This window comes from Bombina bombina, chromosome 1, assembly GCF_027579735.1.
Source record: "Bombina bombina isolate aBomBom1 chromosome 1, aBomBom1.pri, whole genome shotgun sequence".
NCBI classification, from domain to species: domain Eukaryota; kingdom Metazoa; phylum Chordata; class Amphibia; order Anura; family Bombinatoridae; genus Bombina; species Bombina bombina.
This window is the reverse complement of record NC_069499.1, coordinates 1,350,870,845-1,350,885,792: the sequence shown is the minus strand read 5'-3', so window position 1 is coordinate 1,350,885,792 and position 14,948 is coordinate 1,350,870,845. Positions and strand designations below refer to the sequence as shown.

Genomic DNA, 14,948 nt, shown 5'->3' with positions numbered 1-14,948 from the left:
TAGAGGCATTTGCAGTATACTTATATTTGAAAACATGCTGCTAATAAAAGTTATTAGTTTTTCTGTGGCATATGCACATATCCTGTGAGGGCACCAGTATATAACCATCCCACCTCAGTAGACCAGCAGAAGCTTGTATTACACAAATGATGTGCTCAGAAGCAATACACCCCACAGTCACCTGAGCACGCATTGTGTTTGAATACTGGTGCACGGCCCTCAAAGGATATGTATGTATGTCGTTGAAAAACAGTAATTCTAGAACCATTTTGCTAATGGAAGTATATTACAAATATGCTTTATTTCAAATTGAAATGCACCCATGCACATTTTTTTTTTTTTTTTAAACTTTTCTATCCCTTTAAGCGTGTCCTTTGTTCAATTCAGTATGTATATACAGCAGACATCCCAACCTGCAAAATCTAATTTCGGGGAGGTGGCTTCCCCGGCTACTGCGCAACCCCCCCCCCCAAAAAAAAAGAGTGGTTTAATGTCCATTTAAATTGTTACTGAAGTTTAGTAGTGTGAGTTCAGGTAAGAGAAAGCCATGATATGTGATGTATAATACCAGGGAGGATAGGAGGCAAGGGTGATGAAGCAAGGCATCTAAATGGGGTGGCACAGTTTGGAACATGTTCAATTTCCCCCTAGTATATACTGAGGCTTTGCTTAGCAGAGGCTTAACACATCAGGCTTTTCATGTGCTGGGACTGAAATTCACAGAACATACTAAAAATCCAGATTTACTTGGGCATTTCAGTGTCTATTAACCTATTGGCCACAATTACTGCTTCAGCAAAGATAAAAAACAAACAAAAAAACCCCCATAAATAGTTACTTGCTATAAAGGTATAGTTCTTATGTCAATTATGTGCTTGAGATGTGATGAGGAGCTTGATGTTTTAACATGCATTAAAGAGCTATAACAGTGCATACAGAACATTCTCTTATATGTTAGAGCAATTTTATTATTGGACTATTTGTTGCATATAGCCATGTGTTTAACCTCTGCAATGTGATTAAGCACATAAAAAAATTGAGTGCCAGAGCAGCAATTCACTGCAGGGAGTTAGCTAAACACATTTGGTTAGCCAATGACAAAAGACAAATGTGTGTAGCTACCGATCAACAGCAAGCTCCGAGTCCCAGTAGTGAATTGTTGCTGCTGCTGAGTATATATACATATTTTTAACAAAGTTACCCAAGAGAACAAAGCAGAAGTGAATCTAAAAATGACATGATCTGTCTGAATCATTTAATTTAAATGCTCATATACCTTTAAGTAATCAGTATGGCTAAATCATACTGATAGGATTGTATGTGCTTGTTTTAGGGTTAATTAGGGTAGGCGGATCTATGCAAACCATACATGGGCGTGGCTCTGCTGCTAAGTGTCCATGGCAACTATGCAATAGGACTTTTAACAATGTATTAGGAATGCGCCTGTGCCATAACAGAACGTTTGTTGTTTTAATGCTTCTGCGGTTTGTAACTGTCAATTAGTAAAGTTGTAAGCAATTGAACGATGGTAGGTTTTTCATGCATGGTGACGCTCTGGATTTGTTTTCATATCACACAATTTATCACCTATATTAAAACGAGCATTCGTGTATAACAACGATTATCCCAAACTGTCATTATCGGTTACATTTATTTTTCCAGTACAAAATGAGTAATACAATAGTACAGGAACACGAGAAAGTAACAGACATAACATTGACACTGCGATTTCCGGTTTATGGACCAAGCTGTTTACAGAGACCTCTGCTATGCAGTGATGTCTTCCACGTGAACATTTTGTGCCCACCCATTTCTCCTTATCAGCAAATCATGGAGCCCGCATCTTATAATTGACAGCACGATACCCAATCTGTGCTCGCTATGTTGGTTGTCACGGCCTAGCCCTTTGCTGTCTACCATCATCATGGCTGGCATGTGCGGGGAAGTGATAACTTTTCAGCTGGGAAACTATGCTAACTACGTGGGAGCGCACTGGTGGAATCTGCAGGTAACCAAGTCTGATAAAGAAAACTATAGAGAGAAGAGAGAAACAATAAAAAATAGTATTATCGATAACAGGGAAAGGAGCAGGTGCAAGGATAGAGGTGGACAGCTCCGAAATCCGACGAGATTTGAGATTGGCAAAATAAAAGGACAGCGAGAGAGTTGGAAAAATAACTAGAGGCTGCATGGGAGAAATGATCAGACAGCAGAATAAGTAAATATGTGGAAGAGGTTGAGGAGGAAGACTCAAGAGACGTAACTGAATGACAGATGATGCTCAAGTTTCGTTTGCTTCTTTATTATTAGATTCCTATTTGATACATTTTAACAGTGTTTGTTAGAATCCTATTTCAAAAATGTGTTCATTATGATTGCAGTAAATGTATCCCAAAACAAAGCACCATAATACCAGAAAGTGGCAGAAAATATGCACCTTTAAAGGGCCATTGTAGTTGTAAAATTGTTTTGAAGATATGATTTCAAAACTAGTTACCATGTAATGTTATGTTTAACCCATGCAAAGGGGTTATGTTATCTATTGGGAGCTGCAGAGAACTGCTGGTCCCGAGTGCAGCTAGTGCAGCTAGTGCAGCAGATTGGGCCAGCTGCATTTCAGTAGAAAATTTGAATTAGTAATCAAATTTTGCCAGCTTCAACTCATTGGATTTCACTGTCGGGATACTGAATTAGTAATGAGCGTGCCCAAGAAAAACCAGATTACTCAAGAGACCATCCTGGAGTGATTTGATGATCATAAATCTACTTTAGAAGTCATTTGGACATCATCGGGCATGTAAAGTCATTAGCTAAGGTAAAACATTCTGGATGATGACTTAAGAAATGATTGGCAGTTTACTGATTACTTCACAAGCATGAAGAGCCAGTGGATAACTAAAGTAATCTCATTGAAATATTTCTGCCTGCGGGCACACTTCAGGATGGCTTCTGATGACTAGTCTGGGGTCATTGACTCATTGATTACTTGAGAATGACTCTAGGAAGATCATCCTGTTTGACTTGGGGGGCTCACTATTGATGCTCTTGGTAAGTTGGAGAAGTGGATGGGTAGAGGAATCCTGCAGAACGAGGAGGGGAGTGTTTAAGGTGACAAAAACGCAAAATGTTATTTTCCATAAAATGCTCAATAGTTCACTAAAATAATGAAACCACATCACAAAGATTTTCTTTAACCTTTCTGTAATTTAACTGTGTTCCCCCCCCCCCCCCTCTTCTCAAAGAGAGACTAACATGCACTATGGAGGATTCTTCTGACACTGCTAGATTTTTTTTACTGTTATTTCTTTATATTTCTTTTCAGATATTTATTTCTGTAATTAGCCAAAGCTAGGGGGGTTAAATGGATTGGAAAGTCAAAATTAAAGGGACAGTAAAGTCAAAATTAAACTTTCATGATTTAGATTGCGCATTCAATTTTAATCAACTTTCCAATTTACTTCTGTTACCAGGAGAACAAAGTAAATTTGATATCTCTTATTGAAGAGTACAACTAGGTAGGTCATAAAGTGATAGTTTTGATATTTGTGAACATTTATAGCAAGCATATAGTACATAGGTTTTCAAAGTCTTAGATAGTGGGCCTCCCCTTTGGCGAAACTTTCAAGGTGAGCCCCCCACATTATAGATGTTATTCAATTTTTGGAAAAGCAGACTTGCAAACAGGAAAGAAGTTCAAAAGTCTATACCAAGAATAAATCATGGATATATTAAAGCCTCAGGACATGTTTAAGACAAACCAATTCCCAAGTGGACTGCAAACAATATTGATTATTCACTCCTAAAGGGAGAGTAAAGTAAAAAAAACTATTTCACGATCCAGAGCATGCAATTTAAAAAAAAAACTTCCAATTTACTTCTGTTATCAAACTTGCTTTATTTTCTTGGTATCTTTTATTGAAGAGTAAAGCTAGGCGCATAAGAGCTCAGGAGTGTGCACGTGTCTTTAGTATTCTATGGTAGCAGTGTTTTGTAACATATTATAACAAAGCTACAAATAATGTTGTAAAACTCTGCTGCTATAGAATACTAAAGACACGTGCACACTCCTGAGCTCTTATGAGCCTAGCTAGTTTTACTCTTCAATAAAAGGATACCAAGGGAACAAAGCAAATTTGATAACAGAAGTAAATTGGAAAGTTATTTAAAATTGCTTGCTCTATCTGAATCATGAAAGAAAATTTTTGACTTTATTGTCCCTTTTAAACTTATATGATTCAGATAGATCACATCATTTTAAGACCCTTTTAAATTCAGTTCTGTTCCCAAATTTACTTTCTCTTGGTATCCTTTTGTTGAAAATAATATCTACATATCAGAAGCAAAGCTAGCTTGTGATTAGAGGCTACACTCATTTTCTCTTGTCATTGGCTCCCCAGGCGTTCAGCTAACTCCCAGTAGTGCATTGTTTCTCCGGTGCTATGTGTTTAATCTATTTACAGGGGATAAACATAGTTATATTCAATAAATAGTGCAATAGTTACTGCAACTAGTAGGACACATGACCCATTTGTCATTCTCAAATTCCTCTCTACAGGAAGCAGGGCGTTCTCACAATTCAACAAATGGACAGAACTCTGAAATCAGTAGCGATGTCCTCTTTAGGCGGGGGGTGACCTTGAGTGGACAGGAAACCTATACCCCACGTCTCATCCTTGTGGATGTAAAAGGTAAGAATGTATTATTTCTCAGGTTGTGAGTGCAGGCATCAACTGATCTTGCATATTTAAAACTATCAAACTACTTTTACCTAAATAAAATGCCCAATTAATTTTCTGTATATGACTCAACATAATTATTTAACCATTTAAAACATTGATAATCTTAAAGGGACACTAAACACACATTTTTTTTCTTTCATTATTCAGATAGAGCATGCAATTTTAAGCAACTTTCTCATTTACTCCTGTTATCATTTTTTTCTTCGTTCTCTTGCTATCTTTATTTAAGAAGCAGGAATGTGATGCATATGAGCTGGCCAAGTTTTGGTTGAGAACCTGGGTTATGCTTGCTTATTGGTGGGTAAATGTAAGCCTCTAATAAGCAAGCGCTATCCATGGTGCTTAACCTAAAATAGGCTGGCTGCTAAGATTTACATTCCTGCTTTTAAAATAAAGATAGCAAGAGAACGAAAAAAAATTGACAATGGGAGTAAACTAGAAAGTTGATTAAAAATGTCATGCTCTATCTGAATCATGAAAGAAAAAAATTGGGTTAAGTGTCCCTTTAATAAGTTCTAATATACTTGTCTCACAAAAAGCACAATTCATCCAGTTTGCATGTTACACAGTTTGGCACAGAATCATTTTCAATACAAACAATACCACATGTGAAATATAATAAATGCAGTTCATCTGTCAGGCTCAAAACAATTTAGCAATAGTAATATGCATAATAAATTGTCTCAGCAGATCACAATCCACAATCAAAAGGACAGTAATAACCTTGTAATTATCTCTTTTTTCTTTTTTTTTTTTTCTCTTTCACATTAGATTAGTTAGAACATTTCAATGCATTAAATGCCATGTTTGCTTAAAGTGTTCCACTCTCTCTATTTGCTCTGTCTGGAGGAATATATCTGGACTTCCAATTCTTAGAACGTAGAAAACCCACAATTTGCAGAGCTCGATTGTCTAAAGCTGTCTGCCAGATTCAGAATTACCATCACTTTAAAAAGGGGACACATATGAAAAATACATATGTCAGGGCTGTTTAAAGAAATGTTTTGTATAAGAACCCTGACATATGTATTTTTTATAAAGCGGCAATATGGCTACCCTATGCAGATGGTGCAGTGGCACTGGGGCTTAAGTGCTGGAGGGGGTCCATAGCAGCTGCAGCTAGTCTATATATACATATGGGCAGAAAGTATACTTTTCTATTGCATGGAAGACTTTTATTAGTGCAGGTTGCATATTTATACTCAAAAATCATATTACATATCATTATAACAGCATGTATATTATTACTATTGCTTATTACTGATTTACCTTGGGGGTGGTCCAAACATTTTTTTCTTTTTTGCACCATGGCCCTTTGAGTATGTCGAACACTGCTCACCACTCAGATTAGCTGAAAAGATCTGTCAGCCCTACAATGTCCCTCACAAGGTTTTAGAAGTACAGATATTGCTTAATCTATTGAAGGGGGATTTCCTGAATTTCTGGACGTGAAGGAAAGACAAGCAGAGTACAATTTAGCCATAAAACTTGCAAAGTGTTCTTGCATTTACACTTTTTGCTTTGTATTTTAATTCACCTGAAGGGACAGTGTACGTGAATATTGTTTAAAAAGATAGATAATCTCTTTATAACCCATTTCCCAATTTTGCATAATCAACACTGTTATATTTGTAAGCAGGACAGAAAATTAAAATACATTGCTGCATTAGATATTTTCTCAACTTATCAAAAATGCTTGTTTTAATTCCTACTTGCTCAATGATTTGATATATATATATATATATATATATATATATATATATATATATATATATATATATATATATATATATATATATATATCAATATCAATTCAACTGCCCAGGTTGCATTTTAAATAAACAATAGTCAGCACCAGTTGAAAGCACTCACCGGGTCTTACACCAATTGATATATATATATATATATATATATATATATATATATATATATATATATATATATATATATATATATATATAATATTCAGCACCAGTTGAAACTCACAATAACGTTTTGGGGGCGTTAGCCCCGTCCTCAGACCGTACACCCCCGAAACGTTATTGTTGTGAATAAATTTTGATTTATCAATTGGTGTAAGACCCGGTGAGTGCTTTCAACTGGTGACTATTGTTTATTTAAATGCTCCCTGGGCATATTTAGACTTGCGCGGTGTGTATTGCAAATGTTTATTTTGCTTCCAAAAAGTGCCTCCTGATGTATTTCAGTAGCAGCTATATCTGGATATTCCACTATCATCAATGGAATGAGAATGTAGGGGTGTAAAGTGATTTCAGCGCTCATAGAGGGGAGGAAACATAAACAGAAAACAATTTATGGTGTAGTATGAAAGTACTAGTAAGTAGTGTAGCAGAAAAACTTAGAATAATGCTCACCTTTTTTTGACCTCAAACATGTGAGGTATGTTGAGAGCGTTGAGGGGTTTTAATTCCTATCTGTGTTAAAGCTGATAACGTCTCTGTGACCTGTTAGAGTATGGTGCTTCCTTCTTTCGATATCCTGGGGGTGTGGTAAACTTCTCCTCTATGGAGTATGGTATCTTTTTCCTCTGTTGGATATGGTAAGCTTCTTCTATACACAGTATGGTGTATTAATCCTCTGTGGAGTGTGATGTGCTCCTCTTGTGAAAATTATGATGTGCTTCTCCTCTGTGGAGTATGGTGAACTTTAATCCCTCTAAGTCTTATATAAGTCTTCCAAACTCGATAATCTTCCTAGAAACAGATTTACAAGCCTGTAACATAGTATTAATCACTGAGTCAGAGAAACCTCTGACTAAGCACTAGGCGTTTAATTTCCATACCTTCAAATTTAATGATTTAAAATCCTGATGGAAAAACGGACCTTGAGACAGAAGGTCTGGCCTTAATGGAAGTGTCCAAGGCTGGCAACTGGACATCCGAACAAGATCCGCATACCAGAACCTGTGAGGCTGGAAGATATAAGCAGGTTGGTAACACCAAGGAACTAACGCATCCACTGCTTCCGCTTGAGGATCCCTGGACCTGGACAAGTACCTGGGTAGTTTCTTGTTTAGATGGGAAGCCATCAGATCTATTTCTGGAAGACCCCACATCTGGATCGAGCGACCACTCCCCTGGATGTAAAGTCTGACGGCTGAGATAATCCGTTTCCCAATTGTCTATACCTGGGATATAAACTGCAGAAATTAGACAGGAGCTGGATTCCGCCCAAACAAGTATCCGAGACACTTCTTTCATAGCTTGAGTCCCACCCTGATGATTTACATATGCCACAGTTGGGATATTGTCTGTCTGAAAACAAATGAACGGTTCTCTGTTCAACAGAGGCCAAGCCTGAAGAGCCCTGAAAATAGCACAGAGTTCTAAAATATTGATTGGTAACCTCGCCTCTTGAGATTTCCAAACCCCTTGTACTGTCAGAGATCCCCAGACAGCTCCCCAACCTGAAAGACTTGCATCTGTTGTGATCACAGTCCAGGTTGGACGAACAAAAGAGGCCCCTTGAACTATACAATAGTGATCTAACCACCAAGTCAGAGAGAGTCGAACATTGGGATTTAAGGATATTAATTGTGATATCTTTGTATAATTTCTGCACCATTGGTTCAGCATATAAAGCTGGAGAGGTCTCATATGAAAACAAGCAAAGGGGATCGCGTCCGATGCTGCAGTCATGAGACCTAAAACTTCCATGCACATAGCTACTGAAGGGAATGATTGAGACTGAAGGTTCCAACAAGCTGAAACCAATTTTAAACGTCTCTTGTCTGTTAGAGACAGAGTCATGGACACTGAATCCATCTGGAAACCTAAAAAGGTGACCCTTGTCTGAGGAATGAAAGAACTTTTTGGTAAATTGATCCTCCAACCATTTCTTTGAAGAAACAACACTAGTTGATTTGTGTGAGATTCTGCCGAATGTAAATACTAAGCTAGTACCAAGATATAGTCCAAATAAGGAAACGCCGCAATACCCCATTCTCTGATTAAAGAGTAGGGCACCGAGAACTTTTGAAAAGATTCTTGGAGCTGTCACTAGGCCAAATGGAAGAGCGACAAATTGGTAATGCTTGTCTAGAAAACAGAATCTCAGAAACTGATAGTGGTCTGGATGGATCGGAATATGAAGATATGCATCCTGTAAGTCTATTGTTGACATATAATGCCCTTGCTGAACAAAAGGCAGAATAGTCCTTATAAGTCACCATTTTGATAGTTGGCACTCTTACATAACAAATTTCGTTGGAACAATGAATAGATTTGAATAAAACCCCAGACCCTGTTCCTGAAATGGAACTGGCATTATTACCCCTGAAAGCTCCAGGTCTTAAACACACTTCAGAAAAGCCTGAACCTTTACTGGATTTGCTGGGATGCGTGAGAGAAAAAATCTTCTCACAGGAGGTCTTACTCTGAATCCTATTCGGTACCCTTGAGAGACAATACTCTGAATCCATTGATTTTGGACAGAATCTGCCCAAATGTTTTGGAAGAATCTTAATCTGCCCCCTACCAGCTGAGCTGGAATGAGGGCCGTACCTTCATTCCAATTGGAACCAGATTCTTTGGCGAAGGATTAGGTTTCTGATCCTTATTTTGTCGAAAGGAACAAAAACGGTTAGAAGCATTAGATTTACCCTTAGGTGTTTTATCCTGAGGCAAAAAAACTCTCTTCCCCCAGTGACAGTTGAAATAATCTAATCCAACTGAGAACCAAATAACGTATTACCTTGGAAAGAAAGAGATTTAGATACCATGTCAGCATTCCAATATTTGAGCCACAAAGCTCTTCTAGCTAAAGACATAGATTTAATATCAATTTTGATGATATAAAAAATGGCATCGCAGATAAAATGATTGGCATGTTGAAGCAAGCGAGCAATGCTGGACAAATCAGGATCCATTCCTGTTGCGCTAAGCTTTCCAACCAAAAAGTTGATGCAGCTGCAACATCAGCCATAGAAATGGCAGGCCTGAGAAGATAGCCAGAATATAAATAAGCTTTCCTTAGATAAGATTCAAGTTTCCTATCTAAAGGGTCTTTAAAAGAAGTACTATCTTCCATAGGAGTAGTAGTACGTTTAGCAAGAGTAGAAATAGCCCCATCAACTTTGGGGATCTTTTCACAAAACTCCAATGTAACTGCTGGCAAAGGATGAGATTTTTTAAACCTTGAAGAAGGAATAAAAGAAGTACCAGGCCTATTCCATTCCTTAGAAATCATATCAGAAATAGCATCAGGAAGCTGTGGAGTAACCACAGGAGGTTTATAAACAGAATTTAAATATTTACTAGTTTTAATATCAAGAGGACTAGTTTCCTCAATATCCAATGTAATCAACATCTCTTTTAACAAGGAACGAATATTCTCCATTTTAAATAAATAAGTCGATTTGTCAGTGTCCATATCTGAGGAAGATCCTCATCAGACGAGGATAATTCAGTATGTTGTCAGGAAAATTCATCAACTTTATGAGAAGTTTTAAAATACCTTTTACGTTTATTAGAAGGCGGGATGGCAGACAAAGCCTTCTGAATCGCATCAGCAATAACATCTTTTATATTCACAGGTATATCATGTACATTAAATGTTGAAGGAAGAACAGGCATTGTACTATTACTGATGGACAAATTATCTGCATGTAAAAGCTTATCTTGACAACTGTTACATACCACAGCACAAATTTACAACAAATGCACTTAGCTTTGGTAGAACTGTTATCAAGCAGCAGGGTTCCAACAGTGGTTTCTGAGACAGGATCAGTTTGAGACATCTTGCAAATGTGAGAGAAAAAACAACCTATAAAGCAAAATGATCAATTTCCTTATATGGCAGTTTCAGGAATGGGAAAAAAATGCAAACGGCATATCCCTCTGACATAGAAAAAGGCAAGAGGCATATAGGAATGGGGTTTTAAATAATGAAATACCCCAGGTAAGATTCCCCCCCCCCCCAAATATGAAACTGATAGTCTGCAAAAGGAAATATACATAATCCTGACTCATGGCAAATATAAGTACAATACATATATTTAGAACTTTATATTAATGCATAAAGTGTCAAACCATAGCTGAGAATGTGTTAAGTAATGAAAACATACTTACCGAAAGACACCCATCCACATATAGCAGATAGCCAAACCAGTACTGAAACAGTTATCAGTAGAGGTAATGGAATATGAGAGTATATCGTTGATCTGAATAAGGGAGGTAGGAGATGAATAAAAAAAGTCAAAAATAGGCGTATATATGCATACATTTAGCGGTCAACTAAGATAGTCTTCCTTGTAGAAAACGAAAATCCCATCCAGTTTCTATCATTAAAATATAACTTTTATTAAAGGATATTGTAAAAAACAAAATTGTACAGACCTGGATTGAGTACTAATAGTTGTACTTTGTACTATAGTAAATACCTCCGACACCCACTGTTGCGTCACTAGACGCATTTCGCCGAAGCTTTCTCAATAGTGACTTACAGAGTAAGCTAAACCGCCAACCTTTAAACACCCCTCTGATCACGTGACGACCATTTACAAAAAACGGAAGCCTCGTTTCAGTTAACATTTTACCCAATAGTAGGAAAACAATATCGTTGCTCAAATGTTGCTAGGTAAATTTTCTGTCAGCATAGTGGATTTTTTCCCCCTTATATCTACCGCAACATTATATCTACAATTCTATTTACAAAGTATACAACAGAATACTATATAGAATTGTTAACACATATAGGAGCAATCCTATTTTATTATTTTCTATTTTGTATCGGCAAATAATTTGCACACATTTTTGCAATCATTTTGCAAATATTTTCGTTTCACTTATGATCATTTGATATACATCAAATATTTGAAATTACAATTAACCCTATAGCTTTCTTCTAGCACACATATACATTATTTTCTATCCAAGAAATCTGTAAAAGCTACACAGAAATATACAAAGTATGATCCTAATTTATTAAAATAACAGAGAAACACTTTCAAAACATAATCAGAATTTGTAAAATAACTGTTAGAGCTTACTATAAATGTATTAAAATTATAAATGAGAGTGCAAAGCTTAAATGCAATAATACTGAAAAGACCCAATCTAAAGTGTAAAGTAATCTAAAATACAAAGCACAAACTGTAAATATAACAAAACTCTGATATCATGCAGTGTTATATTGCATTGGGCTTGTCTCTCCTTCATATATAAAAATGAGAGAGAGATCTCACAGTGCTGGAGACTTCAGCCCTTCCGTGAGTTCAGCCCCTGTGAAGTCTGAACTGCAATTTCTCAGCAAGCTGGAGAACATTTGAGTATCAGGGCAACAGAGAGTAATTGAACTTTTTTAACATTTTAGTATCAGTCAGTCCCACCATCCTTTGGGCTGCTGCTGATTCTTGCTTACATAGCTTTTTTTTTTTTTGATAGTACAAAAGTATTCACATTCTCAGTACAGGTGATGTTTTTAACAGACAAAACCATATATTTCAAATAACAAAATAAAGGTAAAGGAGTTATGTGTTAACAAATTGAAACAATCCTGCAGGTAAAATTGATTCGTTGGGAAATTTGTGTAGAAGAATAACTTTTTTTGTATACGTGGTGATTGATGTAAGCATCAGTGATCATTTGTGCATGTGAGCTTCGCCTTTATGCATATTAAAAGGACATTAACACCTATTCAAGTGTTAAAATCATGCTTGTTCCTTGTTGTCCAGAGACGTAAAAAAAAGTGAATTCTGTAAACTAGATTTCCTTTGAAATGCTGCTTTTTAGCCGGTCTATAGAGCATGGCACAAACACAATTTGACACAAAACAAGACGTGTTTAGCGTCCCTTTAAAGGAACTGGTACCTGTGTTTTTTGAGGGTTATGCATTATAACATTTATTTATATTGTTCTAGGTGATTTGAGCTCCCTGAGCCACCAAAGCAGTCTGTATGAAGATAAAGAGACCAGACATTCAACCCCAGCATGGTGAGATTTTCCTAATATAGTTTTATTAGGGTTTCATACATTATGAGGAAACTATCGGCTAGATTACAAGTTTTGCGGTAAGAGCTGCTCGGTACTAACTTGAAAGTTATTGTCACCACTCACTTACCTACAGCACTGGTATTACAGGTATGCAAAAACCCAGCTAACGCATGCAATATTGCAGCGTAAAGCAAAATTGAGCTCCATACCGCACTCCAATACCAGCGCTGCAGTGAGCTGGTTTTACGTGCTCGTGCACAATTTCCCCATATACATCAATGGGGAGAGCCGGCTGTAAAAAAGCCTAACACCTGCAATAAAGGAGCATAAAGCTCCGTAACGCAGCCCCATTGATTCCTTTGGGGAAACTAAATTTATGTTTACACCTAACACCTTAACATAAACCCCGAGTCTAAACACTGCTAATCTGTGTCCCCTGACAACGCCACCACCTACATTACACTTATTAACCCCTAATCTGCTGCCCCTAACGACGTCGCCACCACCTACCTACACTTATTAACCCCTAATCTGCCGCCTCCAACGTCGCCGTCACTATACTAAAGTTATTAACCCCTAAACCTAAGTCTAACCCTAACACCCACTAACTTTAATATAATTAAAATAAATCTAAATAAAAATTACTATCATTAACTAAATAATTCCTAAAAACTAAATACTTACCTGTAACATAAACCCTAAACTAGCTATAATATAACTAATAGTTATATTGTATCTAGCTTAGGTTTTATTTTTATTTAACAGCTAAGTTTGTATTTATTTTAACTAGGTACACTAGTTAGTAAATAGTTATTAACTATTTACTAACTACCTAGCTAAAATAAATACAAATTTACCTGTAAAATAAAACCTAACCTGAGTTACACTAACACAAAATAAAAAAGAAATGATCAAATATTTAAATTAATTACACCTAATCTAATAGCCCTATCAAAATAAAAAATGCCCCCCCCAAAAAAAAAAACAAAAACAAAACCCTAGCCTAAACAGAACTGACAATAGCCCTTAAAAGGGCCTTTTGCGGGGCATTGCCCCAAAGAAATCTGCTCTTTTACCTCTAAAAAAATAAATAAAATACAAACACCCCCAACAGTAAAACCCACCACCCACACAACAAAACCCCCCAAATTAAATCCTAACTAAAAAAAACCTAAGCTCCCCATTGTCCTGAAAAGGGCATTTGTATGGGCATTGCCCTTAAAAGGGCATTTAGCTCTTATTCCACCCAAACCCTAAGCTAAAAATAAAACCCACCCAATAAACCCTTAAAAAAAAAAAACTAACACTAACCCCTGAAGACCCACTTACAGCTTTTGAAGACCCGACATCCATCCTCAACGAAGCCAGGAGAAGTCTTCATCCAAGCGGCAAGAAGTGGTCCTCCAGACGGGCAGAAGTCTTCATCCAGATGGCATCTTCTATCTTCTTCCATCCGGCGCGGAGCGGCTCCATCTTCAAGACATCCGGCGTGGAGCATCCTCTTCTTTCCATGGCTCTTCATTCGAGAAGAGCCGTGGAAAGAAGAGAATGCTCCGCGCCGGATGTCTTGAAGATGGAGCTTCTCCGCGCTGGATGGATGAAGATAAAAGATGCCGTCTGGATGAAGACTTCTGCCCGTCTGGAGGACCACTTCTTGCCGCTTGGGTGAAGACTTCTCCCGGCTTCGTTGAGGATGGATGTTGGGTCTTCAAAAACTGTAAGTGGATTTTCAGGGGTTAGTGTTTTTTTATTGGGTGGGTTTTATTTTTAGCTTAGGGTTTGGGCGGAAAAAGAGCTAACTTCCCTTTTAAGGGCAATGCCCATACAAATGCCCTTTTCAGGGCAATGGGGAGCTTAGTTTTTTTAGTTAGGATTTTATTTGGGGGGTTTTGTTGTGTGGTGGTGGGTTTTACTGTTGGTGGGGTATTTGTATTTTCTTTTTTACAGGTATAAGAGCTGACTTCTTTGGGGCAATGCCCCGCAAAAGGCCCTTTTAAAGGCTATTGGTAGTTTATTTTAGGCTAGGGTTTTTTTTTATTTTGGGGGGCTTTTTATTTTGATAGGGCTATTAGATTAGGTGTAATTTAGTTTAAATATCTTATTTCTTTTTTATTTTGTGTAATTTAGTGTGTTTTTTGTTTTGTTATTTAGTTAATTGTATTTAATAAATTTAATTTATTTAATTGTAGTGTAAGGTTAGGTGTTAGTGTAACTCAGGTTAGGTTTTATTTTACAGGTAAATTTGTATTTATTTTAG

General features: G+C 37.0%; 1 protein-coding gene across 1 annotated transcript in view; it reads left to right on the top strand.

The window, feature by feature from the left end:
• Positions 1–1,871: 1,871 nt before the first annotated feature.
• Positions 1,872–14,948, top strand: part of MSTO1 (misato mitochondrial distribution and morphology regulator 1) — a 187,857-nt gene continuing 174,780 nt past the window's right edge. Inside the window, exons 1-3 of the mRNA XM_053703175.1 lie at positions 1,872–2,008; positions 4,556–4,688; positions 12,619–12,691. Of these exons, the coding sequence (XP_053559150.1) occupies positions 1,925–2,008; positions 4,556–4,688; positions 12,619–12,691 (290 nt within the window). The 5' untranslated portion in view covers positions 1,872–1,924. The remainder of the gene's footprint in view (positions 2,009–4,555; positions 4,689–12,618; positions 12,692–14,948) is intronic.